The sequence below is a fragment of the Phaseolus vulgaris genome, chromosome 4 (genome assembly GCF_000499845.2).
Source record: "Phaseolus vulgaris cultivar G19833 chromosome 4, P. vulgaris v2.0, whole genome shotgun sequence".
Lineage (NCBI taxonomy): Eukaryota > Viridiplantae > Streptophyta > Magnoliopsida > Fabales > Fabaceae > Phaseolus > Phaseolus vulgaris.
Window position 1 is genome coordinate 10994697 of NC_023756.2, and position 17914 is coordinate 11012610.

The 17914-nt window shown below is 33.9% G+C and overlaps 1 protein-coding gene across 2 annotated transcripts; it reads right to left on the reverse strand.

Annotated features, from left to right (window-relative positions):
• Positions 1-2372: 2372 nt before the first annotated feature.
• LOC137837254 (aspartokinase 2, chloroplastic-like) lies at positions 2373-13375 on the reverse strand. 2 transcript variants are annotated; one of them, XM_068646206.1, is made up of 14 exons: positions 13151-13375; positions 12503-12977; positions 12309-12391; positions 12145-12185; positions 10911-11065; positions 10605-10754; positions 10390-10485; positions 10193-10309; positions 7974-8093; positions 7790-7882; positions 7596-7712; positions 7282-7398; positions 3194-3256; positions 2373-2789 (listed from the first exon to the last, which is right to left on the reverse strand). In XM_068646206.1, exons 2-14 carry the CDS (start codon positions 12878-12880, stop codon positions 2688-2690), a joined length of 1632 nt encoding a protein of 543 aa, XP_068502307.1. In that variant the 5' UTR covers positions 12881-12977; positions 13151-13375; the 3' UTR covers positions 2373-2687. The 2 variants fall into 2 exon arrangements, with proteins under 2 accessions (XP_068502307.1, XP_068502306.1); XM_068646205.1 differs by having other exon boundaries at positions 7590-7712; positions 13151-13332.
• Between the last annotated feature and the right edge of the window lie 4539 nt (positions 13376-17914).

Below are 17914 nucleotides of genomic sequence, written 5' to 3' on the forward strand. Positions count from 1 at the left end.
ATAAAATAATAACAAAACAACCACCTGCCAACAGGGCACCAACATCAGGGGAATATTCTGCTTATGGGGGCCCCCTACTCACGACACAACGTTTACGTGGGCACCCTACTCGTGATGCAACATTATCTTTTATCATGCATGCAACTTAGCCCCTATGTGCACTAGAACACACGTACTCAAGCTAAAAGAAACATTTACTTTACCTAGGAACCACATGTATTATGCGTACCCTTAAATTCAAAAATACCCTTTACTAATGGTTGCATAAAAGGTTAAATTATGTCATAACGGGCTTACCAACCAAGTTGTGCCCAATCACATGGTCCACTATATTGGCCCAACAGCTGAGCTGACCTGCCTGTGTCATGCATCGAGATCCGACCACCGAGCATTGAGCATTGGGCGCTCTGTCTACAAATACAATGTGTTGTCTTATTTTGATGAGCATAAATACATTGTAGTTAAATACAATCTCTACATACTTAAATTATATACATTCAGTCTAATAATCACTCATTTAATATAATATTTAAAACATTTTAAATCAGATCATAACTTGGTTATAGAATACTAGCGGTTATATGTTACTATTATAAAATCCATTTATATCTCATAATAATTATTTAATGTCTTCTTAATTGTTTAAATTCAAGAAGACCTATAAATAGGTGATACTCTCGAGGAAGTACTATTACTCCTTTATATACTTCAAACATTCTTACTAACTTAAACATTAAAGAGTATTTTCCAAGTAGATTTTCCTCCTTTCTTCGTGATCGATCAACACGATAGAGCTTGGTCCATAAAGAAATTATCTTTTCTTTCCCTCAACACTCTCCAAATTCATTTTTTTTAAGAAGAAAATCAAACCATAAAACTAACTATAAGAGGTACAGTTCCAAACTATTCAGTTGAAGAAAAAGTAAAGCTAAATAATTAATAGAAAATTCGGTTTTGATCCATTTTCAGTTATTTTTTCTTCAATCAGTTCAGTTTCGAATACTTATATATGGAAACTAAAATAAAGAAATTCTACTTGTTACTTCTAGAAAAAAAATGCCTCGATTTATTTGTTACTTTATAGTATTAAAAAAATACTCCCCTGACTCAATTACAAACAATTATTACTACACTCAAACAAAATTTAACTACTTTCGTTATAATGATATCATTCCAAACTATTTTTTAAAATTGATATGCTATTTTCTATGGACTCTTGTTCTCAATTTCAAGTATCAAATAACATTTTAGGAAAATAAATATTATATTTTCAATGGGACTGAAACAATATTAACTAACTTTCTTAATTAACATAAGTACTAATGGACTTAAATTTGGATATAAAAGAGTACTATTTTCAGTAATATCTATAGTAATCAAAATTTGAACTGACCACATTATTTGATTCATTTTACTATCTATTTGACCAACTAGTGAAATTAATAAACCCATTTTATTCAATTATTAGTATTTTAGGCAAATTCTTCGTGCATCATACCAATTTAAACTTGCACTTTATCACTTTTCAAATGTTTTAAAATTATCCTTTCAGATTTAAAAATTCAGAAATAAAAAAATATAATTTAAAAATCAAAATCTTATTCTGGAAAAGAAAATCCCAAATACAAAAAAAAATACATTTTAGAAAAAATCCAAAACACAAAATTTAGAAATACATTCTAAAATAATTTTCCAAAATTCAAAAATATATTAAAAAAATAATTTCGAAAGTATTTTTATGTACACCTTTCTTTATTTAAAATTATTTTTATTATTTTATTTGGAGGGGCATTTTCATCATTTCACTGACAAATCAAGGGGGTGCAGGAAGAATTTGTCTTCTTTTAAGAAATGCTGACAACCCTCTACAATTGATTAAAAACTATTGAAGCTCCAAAAATGGAGAGAAAAATATTAAATAAGTAGAACCCAAACAAAAAATGTGATCTTTTAATAAACTTCAATAGAGTGTATTCAAGAGAGTGCAATCAAAACTGTGTTGCTATCATTTCTTTATTTTTATGGGAATTTGTTTTTATTAACTACTTTGTGGGAATTTTATTTTATTTTTCTTAGGACATATACATTGTCTTAACTTTTTCTTTGGCAGAGAGAAAGATGAAAATTAAAAGGAGGAGAAATATTTGATTGTTTACTAAAAAATATGGAAAAATTTGAAAAATGAATAATAACTATTTCATCTTTAAAATCAATCAAATTACACAACTTTTTAAGAAAATACATTACTATTTCTCACATATTTATACTTTGTCAAATAATCAAAAATTTAATTTTATATTTTACCTATTTCTTTTTTTCTTAACTTTTTTTCTGTTCTATATTCATTCTCTCTATTTCTGAGCACACATGAATAATACAATGAGACAAACATGATTTCCAATAATTTAGTCAACAATAATTGCTTTGCAGCTGATTATTAACCCTTTGGAAGCAGCTGCAAAAGAATAAAAAGGTTCACTATAGTAATAATACCAACTACCAGCACTACCAAGACTAATGCTTTGCCATTCCTCCCAACCAGCATCTACTAGTAAAAATTGCTTTCTTGAGACCTTAGCATATAAGATTGGGATACATATCTTTAGGACAAATTGACACACTCAAGTGTCCACTAAGATAATTCAGCAACAGAACCATTCCCACTTTTGTAATCCTCCTCTAAGACTCTAAGACTCTAACTCAGACAACTCACTCTCAAAGAACACTGAGTGCAAAGCTCTCACACATTGCTCTGCTTCACTGTCATTTACAACCAATGAAATGTTCACCTGCAAAAAAACAAGGAACACACATTATACATGAAAATGAAACCATTTAAGGGTCTTGACATGCATGTAAAATCAATGCCTCTACTTTGATATACTCAGCCTGAATACGACACTAAGTTGAGAAACTCAAATCATTTTATGCTATGAATAATATGAAACAAGCTTGATCATTCCCCCTCCCATTTTCAAGGAAAGTGCTTACCATGCAATAAATATGCTTCTCATTAACATAATCACAATAATAATACACTATCATATATTCCCAAGTGCCTTAGGTTTGGAATCATCTAGCACATGCAAAATGCAGACAATAACTGTTGATGCAAGCCTTTGCATGGGGATGAAAAAGGCTATTATTCATTCCAGCAAATATAAGGGACAATATAAAGTGGATTAGGGGATACCTTAGATGCACCCTGAGAGATCATTTGCACAGTGACTCCAAGAGTTCGAAGAACACGAAAAGCCTGCAATAGAATCAATCAGTGATTTTCTTACGTGATACAGTGTGTATCGAAGGTACATGCAATCCAAAAATTAAAATAACAGAATTTAAAGAAAGGGCAAGTTTCCAAAGAGAAGAACTCTCCCAAGCAAGAGTGGAATCTCTCTGCCCCAAATATGTATTCCAAGGATTCACCTGATAATCCTCCATATATTCTTACAAAGCGAAAATATTAACCAACTCCACTTCCTTTTAACAAAATCAGCCATTCCCCAAATACCCCTCCTATACTAACCTGACTCTGACAGAATACCCTTAACAGTTAATCTTGTTTTTTATTCTTTGACCTTTAACTATAGACCTGAATGGACCTTGTCCAATAGAATTAGCCTTGTCCTCAAGTCTGAAATTTGGAATCTTGGCACAAATGGTTCTCACGTGGCTTCCTCAACAGGTTGTGACTTCCAAAGGACGAGCCATTCTGCAGAACGTGTTGAGTCTTTGTCGTCTTGAACAGCCAACACTGCCTCGAGTGTTGGAGGCTTCGGGCTCAGTAGATATAAGACCGGGGTAATGGCAGATAAAGGAGATCCCTGGGTGACAGATGGTGAATTTGAGCCTGGTCGGGTAACTACAACTTGTATGCTACGAATCTAACCTTATAGAGGATTTGAAATGGTCCATAGAAGCGGGGACAAGCTTGGGATTGATGCGGCAAGTCATTAAGATTTGATGATGGGGTCAGAGTTTGACATAAACACAATTAGCGACGTGGAACTCAAGTTGCTGACAATGCTTGTCAGCGTTCTTCTTCATGGTCTGATGAGCTTGATGGAGATGGTACTTCAATTGCCAGAGTGCCCCATCCCGATTAATCAAGACACCAGCAACCGAGTCCACCAGAGTATCAACAAGAAGGTACTAGGTTACAGAGAGAGAACAACCACAGACAATTGCAAAGGGGGTTGAACCTGTAGTCGTATGGATAGAGGTGTTATACTAGAATTGGGCCAAAGACAGCCACAAAAATGTTTCCAAACAATGATTCACCACTTCTGTTTGCGGATGGAAGGATGCGCTCATACATAATACAGTTCCTTGGAGGAAAAGTAATTTGCTCCAAAAACAACACAAGAAAAGGGGGTCTCTATAACTGATGATAGAATTGGGAAACCCATGTAACTTGGCTACTTCAAAAACAAACACTTCTACAACAGAACTTGTTGTTAAAGGACGCTTCAGGGGAAGAAGATATGCATATTTAGACAATCTGTCTACAACTACTAGTATCACCACAAATCCATGCGAGCTTGGTAGGCCTGTGATGAAATCAAGGGAAATATCTTCTCAAACAACATTAAGGATTGGGAGATGTCATGGTAACCCCAACTGGAGACATAGCCTGATATTTGTTATGCGAACATATGTCACACTCACAAATGTATGCCATGATAGCTTGTTTCATTCCTTTCCAAAAGAAGTTGGGAGAAATAAGCTTATACATCTTATTAAAACCTGAATGTCCTCCTACTAACGTTGCATGATACTCTTTCAAAAGAGTGGGCATGAAGGCAAAACTAGCAGGGAGCACCAATCTGCCTTTGAAGAACAAGTACCCATTGTGCCAAAAAGAGTAATTGGGAGTAGTAGCAATACCAGTTTGGACCTGGTCCCTCAGCTTAACCAGCTTAGGATCTTACTAAATCTCATCACGTACCTTGGGAAAATCTGCCAAAAAATTGTATTTAATTCAGCAGGCTCCATTTGTCAAGACAAGGCATCCACAACCTTATTTTCTAGACCAGGCTTATATATTACTTCAAATTGGAACCTCGTAAGATTCATGAGACAGCACTCTTGATCTATGGTGATCAAACGTTGTTGAAGAAAATGGCAAAGACTGTTATGGTCAATAAACACCTTGAAGTTTCTTCCCAACAAACAATGACGCCAATGTTGCACCACCAACACGGGCATCATTATCTCCTTCTCATAAATGGACTTAGCTTGATTAGTTGGAAGGAGTGCCTCTCTAAAATAAGCAATTGGTTGTTTCTGTTGCATTAACACCACCCCAATTTCCCTTCCTTATGCATGACATTCAACGACAAACTCCTATAGGAAATTCAGTAACACCAAAACAAGAAAGGATGTTAGGCACTGTTTTAATCGAGAGAATGCCTCGTCTTGTTTGATTCCCCAATGAAACCCATCCTTCTTAGTTAAGACAATAAGAAGTTGGGCGGTTATTCAATAATCCAAGTTGAACCAACAATAATAACTAGTGAAGTGAGGCCTAAGAATCCCGGTACCTCCTTAGTAGTAGTGGGCAACGGCCACTCCACAACAACTCGGACCTTTTTGGGATCCATTTCAACTCCATGAGCAGTGATCACATGTCCTAGATAGCTTATAGAGGACAAACCAAATGAGCAATTTCTGCCCATTTGCTAAAAATGGATGTTTCCAGCAAAGACAAGACTTCATGCAAATGGGACAAATGTGTGCTTCAATTTAGACTGGACACAAGGATATCCTCGAAAAAAGACAAGAACAAAATGGCACAAAAGAGTTTGAAATATCATGCTCATGGTTGATTAGAATGTAGTCGGGGGCATTGACTAACCTAAAAGGCATAACAAGGTATTTGTAGTGCCCTTCATGTGAACATCTGCATCTTGCATTTGAATTTGGTGTAAGCCCGTCTTGAGGTCTATTTCGGAGAAGATTTGGGATCCATGAAGCTCATCAATCAATTCATTAATAGTTGGAATAGGATATTTATCAAACATGATCACCTTGATCAAGGCACGAAAATCCACACATCCTCCGAGAGTCATCCTTAACCATCATTATCGAATAGGAAATAGGCTCACTGAGTGTTTAATAATCTCATCTACAAGGAGCTCGAGCACTTGATGCTCAATCTCGTCTTTATGGTGATACACATATAGGTATAGTCAAACGTTGACTAGCTTGGTCCCTGGAAAGAAGGTGATAGAATGGTCATAAGCTCACTTGGATGAAAGACCTTGGTTCAATTGGAAGACAACCTCATCGTGGTTAAGACTTCACATAAATCTAGCAAAAGATCTTTCACTCCTGAAATAATATGATCTTTATCAATGACCATTTTCTAAAGCACTCCTTGTAGAGTTGGTGTAATTGATTACGCGTTTTTGGGGTCGTATTCTAAATGGAGAAGTACAGCTCAACCTTAGAAAAGCATCCCACAAGTTCCTCTCCAGAGAAGGGAAGGTCCACATGTCATTGTGGATTGGGCGGTAATGAAGGCTCCATGGGACTCAAGCGCAAGCTTACTAGCTGCAAGGTCAATTTCAACCATGTTGAGACGTTGTAGAGTCATTCTTGACTTGCCAAAGGACAACTTCTCTCAATGAAAGCACCAATGATACAGTGTGTACCAAAGGTACATGTAATCAGAAAATTAAAATAATAGAATTTAAAGGCAAGGCAAGTTTCCAAAAAGTAGAGCTATCTGAAGCAAGAGAGGAATCTCTTTGCCCCAAATATCTATTCCAAGGATTCACCCGATAATCCTCCATATTCTTACAAAGGGAAAATATATAACCAACCCCACTCCCTTTGAACAAAATCAGCCATTCCCCAAATACCCCTCCTATACTAAACCAACTCTAACAGAATACCATTAACAATCAATCATGCTTCTTATTCTTGGGCCTAGGAGTATTGAGCTGAATGGGCTTATTCCACCTAGAGGAATGGTTTCTATCATTATGTCACCAACAGAAGGAGCTAAACATGGACAAATTACATAACATCGTCTTGAATGTGGACATAAATTAACTTGTGCCTAGAATCACATTATAAAACCTCTAGCTTTGCCTTTTCCAAAACAAAAAATGCCCCAAGGTTTCTCCCAGAAAATAAAAACTACATTCCTCACAAAGCAAATGGGAGGAAGGTAAAGGCCTAGATAGTAATATTGAAATGAAGCAATTAAATCTTCGTACAAAAAATAAACTTAGGATAGGAATTGCATTTAAATAGAGATTAAAATTGAACCTTCTCCAATATTAGTGATGACTTCTGAACATTTCCAATGAGAGAGATTATGGATCTACTCTGTAGGAGATTTACCACAGCAATTTTCTCCAGTTCTTCAACAACGTGGTCAAGTTCCTGCTCAAAGAGGATGACATTTAATAGCTCATTTTTGAGTTAAAAAATCATTTTTCAAGCATTTGTATAAAACTAGGTGATATCCAACCAGATAGACGATAACATTGTCAAACATAGAGGAAGACAAAATTTAAAACATCACAAAAGTATTATCACTTTAAAAAACTAATCACAATAATATGCATGCTTACACTTGCCTGCTGAATTAGCTCTCTGCTCCATAGCTTTGATGGATCCAGTGTCAAGGAAACACTGACTTCACTTGTAGCTACAACATCAACTGATATGCCTAAATCTTCAAAGATTGAAAATACCTGTATACACATGGAATATGAAAATGGGAAGAGATTCAACCACAAAGAGAACATATCTGATGAGTATTAGCTCTCACCTTAGCAAGGAAACCATATTGACCAAGCATGCGAGTGCTCACTATATCCAACATGGTCACATTACGTTTCAAAACAATGCTTGTTAATATTGCCTGCAAGTGGAAAAGAAACACTTAAACACATTGAGAGTCTTACTTGAGATAATGGGATTTACTATTTATGCCAAAACTAAACTCTACATACCTTGCTCATATCTCTTGCCTTGGTGATAAGAGTACCTGGAGCTTTAGGGTTGTAAGAATTTTTAACCCTTACAGGAATATCACTTTCTCTTGCAGGTCTCATAGATTGTGGATGTAGAACCTGAGAATTAGAGAACTAAAAGATTTAGACTCACCCTTGATGGGATTATTCTAATATCCTGATAGGAGCTAGATGACATATTTTGTATGCATGTCTATAGATTTATTGTAAAGTGAAAGCACTTTCAATATGCTTTATTTTCAGCTTTTAGCTCATTTCCTTTAGAAGTAATAAATGGCATTCAATGTACATATTTGCTTTAATTTTGTATTTTCAGCTCATGTGACCTTTGCTCACTGTTTTGAGCATAACTTTTTCTATAGATATTATTTTTTGCTGATTCCAGTTGCATTGGATTCTACATTTCCAGGGCTTCAAAATGGACTTATGGTTTGTTGGATTTGGAGTTCTCAACTATTTTCTATAATTTTTAGATGTTGAGGCAGATTTGATGAATTTTTGTAAAAGAACCCCTATGCATTCATTTTTCCATGTTTTTCCTTGGACTTCTGTAATTAGGCTTATGGACCTAATTAGAACCCACATTTAGGCTCATGTTAACTTCAGATTTTAGAGCATTTAAATAGCCTAAATGTGCTCTAAAATTGAACACAAACCTCATTTGCTTAATTTTTAGTTTTAGGAATTGTCTATTCATCTCTTCTCTCTTATCTCTCAAATTCTGTTTTGACTCTTCCTCTTCTCTCAATTTCTGTGAATTTTGTTTGATATTCTTCATCTGGGGAGAACTAACTCTTGAGGATCAATCAAAGGAATCAAGATCAAACAAGCCGAATTGAGTTTTGCCCTCTCTTCTCTAATTTCGGTTTTGCTTTTTGTAATTACAATTTATGTTTCTGATTTTAGAAATCAGATTAGGAATCGATTGAATCATGATTTGGTAATTAGATACGGATAAGATTAAATGATACTTTGATTTGATTTGTATGATCGATTTAATGGTTCAAACTTATTTAGAGAACAATAATAAAAGGAATTGCTTGATTCTTGATTTTGTGGATTGACCTTTATTAAGAAGTGAACTTAAGCCTAACTCAACCATATAAAACCGACTTATAAGATGAGGTTTGCACCCACTTATATTCTTAATCTCTAATCAATGTGAGATCTCCAACACACCCCTCACGCCGAGACTACCAACTTGTGTGTGAGCTATATATTATGGGTGGTCCGATAACGGCCCAATAGTGGGTGGCCTGATAAGCCCAACAAATAATCGCTAGGATAAGCTCAAAATGGCTCTGTTACTATATTAAGAATGGACTTTAAGCCTAACTCAATCTCATAAAAACGGCTTATAAGATGAGGTTTACACCCACTTATATTCTTAATCTCTAGTCGATGTGGGATCTCCAACAACCTTTAATCATCTTCTATTTTCAGCTTTGCAAATTGTTTTGTTTTTCAATTTTAGTTTTACGTTTTTCAATCTCTAAACCTCCAAATTAACAAGAATATTAGAGAATGAATACAGTATACATGTGTCCTCTGAGAAGCAGCTTAGGTTGTGCTCTTTAATGCAAATCATAGACAAAAACTTAGAATATTTGATTTCAAGAATGACATTGAAAACCAGAACGCACATCTGAAAATTAGAACGGACCCACTTGTAGATCAATGCGGTCAAGGGCCAAGGTCTTGTAAGTTTTAAACTAGAAAGAGGAAAATATTAGGGGAGAGGAAAAGTTAGGGATTTTGAGTATGGTGCAGTCATTGGCTTGGGGTCTGAGTTTTGGGAATTAAGAGATATTTTACCTAATTTTGTTGTAAACTTTCTAATATTTTTCTTGTTATGTCCAGTTGTAATCACTATTTTCCGTAATCTTTTTATTTTGGTCTATAAAAGTAGTATTTCCAAAATCTTTTAATTTCCATCATATCCCACTGCAAAAGTCTATCTCGGTGCTAGCATTTGTATTGTTAACTTGTTAGCATTATGTTCAGACGTGTGTTGCATGACTCAGAAAATAAGGAAACTAATCCTAAAACCTATTTTGTAAGACTCTCATAATATTGATATTGTGAGATATTCGATCAAGAATCTACAATTTGTTTCAAACCATAGAGAATGCATATGGCAGCTTCTCAAAAGTGAAATGTTCCATATGGATAAGTGAATGTAAATTTTGTAATGATACCTGAGCACCAAAGTAAGCTAGTTCAGCAGCCTCATCAAATGTCAAGAAAGGAACAGGTTCCGCTTTTGGGTATATATTTGGATCGCAGGTTAGGACACCATCAACATCCTTCCAAACCTGTTTAAGAGATTGAATTAATTGTTTTTCTTTGTATCCATTTTGACATGCATAAATGTGTTTTAAGTACAATTGCAAACCTGGATCTCGGGCAACCCTAGTGCTTTACCAATTGCTGTAGCAGTCAAATCACTGCCCCCTCTTCCCAGTGTTGTCACTGCACATGATTTTCGGGCCTTCAAGAAGAAAAAAAAGCCAAAAGCCTTTCTAATTAGAGAATTTTCATTTAGTAACACAATCCTAGTAAAGAAAAGAAATGAAAAGAAGCATTGATAAAACATGACACCGCAAATACCTTTCCAAGGAAGCCTGTAACAATTGCAATTGCAGGATCAGAGAGCCAATCACCATTCAATCTTTTTGCAACTGCCGGATAAGTTGCTTCCAAAATGTCCGCATTTGTGAAATCATCAGTTGTTATAAAACCAATCTCAAATGCATCGTACTGTCAAACAATAAAATTAGCAGCAAATCACTATAATCAGAGACAATAAATCAAAATCTGAAATATTGCTTAGAATTGGGCCATCATACACGAGCAATAAAAATACTAACAAGCTTTTTGTTATTATCTATTAAATAGGTGAATAACAACACATACTTGGCGGGCCTTGACACCTATTTTATTAAGATATGCAGCAAAGATCCTAGTCGACATGCATTCTCCAAAGGAAACTAAATAGTCCTGAGTCCTTTTAGTCAACTCTTTCATCATAGCTATTCCCTTCAGAAGTTGCTCCAACTCTTCTAGATGCTCTGGAAATGTTTCCACATGCAACATGAAATCAGTCACAAAAATGAGCCCAAACGTGAAAATTACCAAACAACAATGTTGAGAAGAAAGAAGGCATATGATAGAATTCGTTTAGTCCATAAGGTGATAAAATAAAATGAAAAAAACATGCAGCAACTATGAATTTATAAATTAAAAAACATGGTTAATGTTACAATTATAAGCAAAATCTATGACAAAGTCTCAGCTTTTTCTTGAATTGAGAGATATGCAGTGACAGTATTTTTTTCTGAACTGTTTGATAAGCCATCATTCAATCTAGAAAGGGCATGACAAAACAAACTTAAAGTATGAAATGCCTTTTTGTTTTTGTCGCAGCATATCAAAATCAGAATTACAGCGTACGATTTCATCTCACTTATACAAGGTCAATTTCATCATAAAAAATAATTCATATACAATGTAGCTGCTGCTTCAGGTTATATATAAAATAATGCGGCATGTTATAATTATTTTCTAACTTGATTATTTTCCTTTTCGAATTTAGTTTTACTAGTTACCTTTTTCTTATGCATTCCATTTAAAGTCTTTGATTTGTAATTGTTTAGCAGTAATCAGAGTAAAATTTCTGTGATTTATCATTAAATTCCTCTTCATTTGAGTGCCAAAGTGTGTCATTCTTCCACTGCACCAAAGACTTGTTAATTCTACTAACACCTAAAGCATAAGCATCCAGACTGGCATGGCATATTTAATGTCGAGACAGTCAAAAGACAGAACACCAGAAATTCAACTCACGAACTTCTTCGGGTTATGATCATATAAAATAAACTTGAATGTTCATATTTCTCAACATAAGACAATACAGAGTCAAACAGTAACAAATATGCAAACAGGGATCATTCAATTTAGCGAATTAACCAAATGCATGTTCCACAACCATATAGGCGAAGTGGTACTATTGCTACACACAAATGAGTACCCAGAAATGGGTAGGTGAAATGATCTGACAATACCTTTTTTTTATCTAAAAACATATAAAATAATATTCAAATGATCCAACTTAACCATCGAATGATATACTGATAATAAAGCAGCTTACTTGCAATAACAGATCTGTCTACTCCAAGCTCATCCAGAGTCCTGAGAGACAGGTAAGAACATGCAGTGAGAAAATATTTTTTTTCTTCTGGGATAAAAAGTGAATTTTCTTTCTCGAGAAAATGTCACCAGAAAAAGTTAAAACAGAATACTCATTGCTCTTGCCTTTGGTGCAGGTCTTTTATAAAGCTGAGTTCCTCAATATTTGACACATTAGTAACACCACAACTCACAGCTTTCTCTCCAGCCTAACAAAACAGAAAGCAAACATTTTTTACTCAACAACAGTCTTTGATCATCACAAAACAAAACAGCGGAAAACCAACATAAATAACAAAAAAAGGTGGGCCAAAAAATACCAGCAAAAGCTTGTTTGTTGTCTTTCCCATAGCAGAGAGAACAACTATAGGTCTCTCCTCTGGGAAACTCAATATAAGGGTAGCCACCTCTTTCATCCTCTCAGAAGAAGCCACTGAGGAGCCACCAAACTTCATGACACATGTGAAACTGATTTCACCCTCACTACTCACCTTTTCATACTCAGTTACACTCTTCTCAATCACATCATTTGCCGAGGCTTTACACGTGACACTGAATGCCACCCTATTGCCCCAAACTCTTCTTGCACAAACAGGAGCACCAAATGCTGCAAACCCAATTTCGGGCTTGCAATGATGCATGCTCCTCCTCACAGCAAGGCTCCCTTGAACCCCTTGAAACTGCAACGCGCTTGCCATGCTTTTTTCCAAACAAGCTATTTCGACAAATGAACACTTGGGCGATCTGAGAAAGCCTTGCGACCCAAATGCTTTCTCAAGTTCTCCAAAGCTCGATCTGCACAAAAAGAAAAACACCCTTTACTCCATTTCGTCACAGCATCGCGGGAAACGGTAAATTATACAAAATTATGATTAAAAATTCAATTTTCATTGGTTTTCTTTCGTCTTCTGGAACGACAAAACCTTATAAGAATGGAGAAAAAAAAAAGTGAAAAGAGAAGAGAAAACCTTGAGAGATGGAGCTTTGGAAGGTGGAAATGCAAGAAGAAAAGTGAAGGAGTTTTGGGACTGAGAATGAGAAGGAAGGTGTGGGGCAATGGTGGCGGCACTCCTCTTTTATTTATGTCTTCTCGCTCACCGCGTACATGAAAGGTCCAAAATGTGTTTTATATATACGCGACAAAAAATCTATGTCTAATTTTCTAAGTGCTTCATTTAAAGTGTTCTGGATTTATTATTTAAGGCCTTTTAAAATTATTTTTAACTATAATTTTTTTTAAAATAATAAAAATTATAAATTCTTTTAGTTTCTAAAAAGTATATTTTAGTCTAGGGTCATTTTTTAGTTGAAAAATAAGCGTGTTCTTATATTTTTAGTTTTAAAATAAATCAATTTAAAATTTCTATACCATGTTGAAATAAATTTATAAAAGGTTTTACTATATTTCTAATTAATAATTAATATCTTAACCATAATTCTTTTTTCCTAAGTTTCAAAAATTTTAAAAATTCATAATTAGATTTTGGTTAGGAAGATTTTTAATTTTGAAAAATATTTTTTTTCTTCTGAAATTTTAGTTTCAAAATAAATTAATTTAAATGGTTTGTATCATATTATAATTAATTTAAATATATGTTTTATATAATGCTAACAATGTTTATCAATTTATTTCAAGGACACAAAACTTATCAATTTTAAATAAATGAAAACTTATCACTTTTAAATTAATAAGGATAGGATGGAAACCTAAATCTTCCATTTTTAGTATAAACAATGGTATATGGAATATCTGCAAAGAGTAGAATATGACATGCTTTATACAAATCTAACTATTTTATTTTTTATCAAAACACTAAGTCACAAAAAAATTTAAAAAAAAACCTTTTATTTCTCAAATACTAGTGCAAAACCAAGTGAGTTTGGGTGACATCTCCTAGTGATGGAGTAAGATATTAATAGTAAGACTAATTAGCTTTATTTGGATTAAATATCTTTTGGATTATGCATTGGACCTTGTATGTTTTGATGTAACATAAGTATATTCTATCACAATATTCCTTCTAAAAGTGTTTATACTAAAAAATAGAAGATTTATGTCTTCCATTAGAATCCTTATATTAATTTTTAAATGATAAGTTTTCCATTATTTATATATATATATATATATTAATAAGGTTTCCTTTATTTTACATTTTCATGATATTTTTTATGTCTATATTTTTCTATAAATTTGCCATTAATGCAGAGGTTATAACATAAATATTTTTTTAAAAAAACTTAATTGGAGCATACCAATGTAGCATCGAGAAATTCAATATGAAAATAATATAAATTAATTTTTGAAGTTGTAAAAAAATATTGTAAATAAAAATCATAAAAAAAATTGAGTTTTATAAGTTCATTAAACTTGTAAAAATGTCTTAAAAATTATAAGTGTTTGTGACTCAGTTTTTTTCTATTTTTACATAAAATAGTGATTTTAATCAAACATAAAACTGAATTATTTCACTTAAATTCGATTCCGTTCAAATTTAATATAAAATCTAAACCAATATTTTATTGATCAATTTGAATTAGGTTTTGTTGTTTTTTTTTTCATTATAAAATTATTAAACAATTCTGACAATAAAATTGTCAAACATTTTTTAAAAAAAACTGTTAAACAATTTATAATGAAAAACACTTAATTAGAGAAACATGTTGTGAATTATGTATGTACGATTGGTTCTTGAACCATCTTTGAATTATGTTGCCAAATAGAATATCTTGGTATCCAATTTAGACTTTGATAAATAGTTTTTTTTTAGTTGATTGGTTTACTATAGGAGATGTGTAGTGCTTTGGTGAATTTAGGGTACGGTGGTTAGTGGAAGAATGTATTTTGAATGCATTATTGGAGATAAAGAGTGTATAAATTGGTTGATTTTGTCATTACTTATGATTTTAAGTTTTATGTTAGGTTTGTATCTAAAGTTTTAGTTTGTTTTTTTTTTATATGTATAAAACATTATCTAGGTAAGAGTTATGGGTATCAGAGAAAAAGTATGAGTTGAAATTCAAGATGGTATCAGAGTGGGTTTAACCCGCTCTGACCTACGCTCGCTCCAATACTCTGTTTCACCTTCTTTTTCTTTCTATTCTTGTATCCTCTTGTCTTGTTTTTTCCATGGCTTCCGAGGACCCTTCACAAGACCCAGCGAGTCCCTAGTACCTTCATCCTAGAGAGAATCCGGGATCGGTGCTAGTTTTGCCTCCAGTTGACGGTAGTAACTATCATCCATGGAGTCGTGCGATGAAAAGGGATTTGCTCTCGAAAAACAAATTTAAATTTGTCAATGGTGAAATTCTAGAACCGACAGGCAAGAGCAAGCAATACGAAGCATGGGAAAGCTGTAATGTCATTATGATTTCGTGGATTAATCGAAGTCTTATCACACAAATTGCTCAAAGTGCCATTTACACGCAAGGGATTTTATGGGAAGATTTGAAGGAGAGATTTTCCAAAAGCAACCATTTTCACACTTCTGATCTCCTTCAAGAAATATATTCGATCAGGCAAGGAGAGATAAGCATTTTTTAGTATTACACAAATTCCATAATATTGTGGGAAGAACTGGATTCCAGAATATCGCCATAGAATTTTGTTTTTCATTTAAAAGCTTTTAGTGACTCTGACTGGGCGCCATGTTCCATGACTCGACGCTCAACAACTGGTTTCTGCATTTTTTTGGGAGAATCATTGATTTCATGGAAAACCAAGAAGCAAAGCACGATTTCTAGATCATCCGTAGAGGCATAATACCACGCCTTGGCTTCAACCTCATGTGAGTTGCAATGGTTGACCTTTCTACTAAGAGATCTCCATGTCACCACCTCCAACACTGCATGTCTTTACTGCGACTCACAAGCAGCCAAGCATATTGCTCTTAATAGTAGCTTTCATGAACGTAGAAAACACATTGACATTGACTGTCATGTTGTTCGTGAAAGGCTGCAACAGAATTTATTCCATCTCTTGCTCATTTGATCTGCAGAGCAACCTGCAAATGTTCTAACAAAAGCCCTCGAGCGAAGCAGTTTCCAAAAACTTATCCAGCTTGAGGGAGGGTTTTAAGTTTTATGTTATTGGACATGTATGGCTCTGTTCCAAAGCCTAAGTTTTTTCTTTAGTATGTATAAAACATTATCTATGTAAGAGTTACGAGTATCAGAAAAAGTATGAGAATACAGTTTCATTTTTTTCATAATATTATTTCTTCTTCCTTGCCCGCACTATCATGTTCTTTTCTTTCTTCTTGAAATCATGAAATTCAAGATATGAAGTGACAATGTTTGTTATTGGTGTTAATGGGTGTGGAGAGATTGTAAGTCGTGAGCAATTGAAAGAATGCCAAAATGTTTCATAATGAAAATTTAATTGGTGTTTTGTTTGAGATAGTGAAAAGGAGGATAAAATGATGGGTTTGATGATATTAAGGTGGACATGAAAAGGAAAAAGCTTCTATTTGAAAAATAAACTTAAGTGATAGATACTTAAGGGAAAAATTACTTAAGAAGACTTCAAAATTTAAAGGTAATGATGATGGATGATGGCAGTGCATTTAAAATCTTTTTTTCGACAAGCACACTAAGTCAACTGTAGTATAATTGATGGTTGTTGTATCCACAGGGAATTCAAGTTTACTTTCACTTTCAAGATTATGTGAGGCAGAGATACAAGTTGGTTTCATATATTTATAAATAATTATACTAATCCTAATATAATATTTAGCAAGGAAGAAAGTTTGACAAACAAATGAACTAAAAGGATAACAATACAACATAAGAGTTGGGATTCAAAGAACTTTGTGAATCTCTTTCATTATTGTTACTTATAAATGCTATGTTTGTTCATGTTCATTGTTCCTTATGGCCAAACCAAGTCAATTTCTTGTACGAGGTTATATACAACCATAAACTATCACAATAAATTCCTTGTATCATAATAGCTTATTTCTACATGAAGATGAAATAGTTCAAGCCATATACTCAACTCCATTCTTGACAATTGACATATATAGTTGATTTGATTGGTTCAAATGCATGAAATCATCCTCTGGCCTAATTCATGCTCTAGGCATCAATGGTCGTTCCTCACCATTAAACATTAAACATACTATCAAACCAATAGAACTTGAATCTCAAATAAAAACATGCATTCATAAATAACAATAACTTAAGAAATATCACATTGCTTTTCAATCCCAACAGGATAAGGCTTATAGTGAAGCACAAGAATGAGATGCTAAGAACAACAAACATGGATTCCTGGATGTTGTTGGCCAACTTAGGCTTTTGATCCTCTCCTTCAAAGTTTGTCTCTATTTCAATCTTGACGCTTGGTCTGGTGACCTGATATAACTCTATAATTCAACCTCTATTGAGCCTTGTTGCTCTTAAAATTCTATTCAGAACTTTGTTTTCTTGAACCCTCGATGATTTAGAATAAGGCACAAGGGCCTCTATTTATATATTTTAGTGAGGGGTTCAAGTAGATTTAGTTTCCTCTTGACGAGGTCAATCCACTCATTGGATTGGCTTTCTTCATGCTATAAAAATCTATTGGATTCAAATATCTAGGGATTTGGTTGGGATTCACTTCAAGTTAAGCCCAAAGAAACCCTTTCTAAACCATAAAGTCTTCTTAGGCTTGTGATTCGCTTCAAGCTAAGCCTAAGCAAATCTGAATCCTTCTCTCTTTGTTTCAGGTTGGCTTCAAGCCTTTTGTAAGA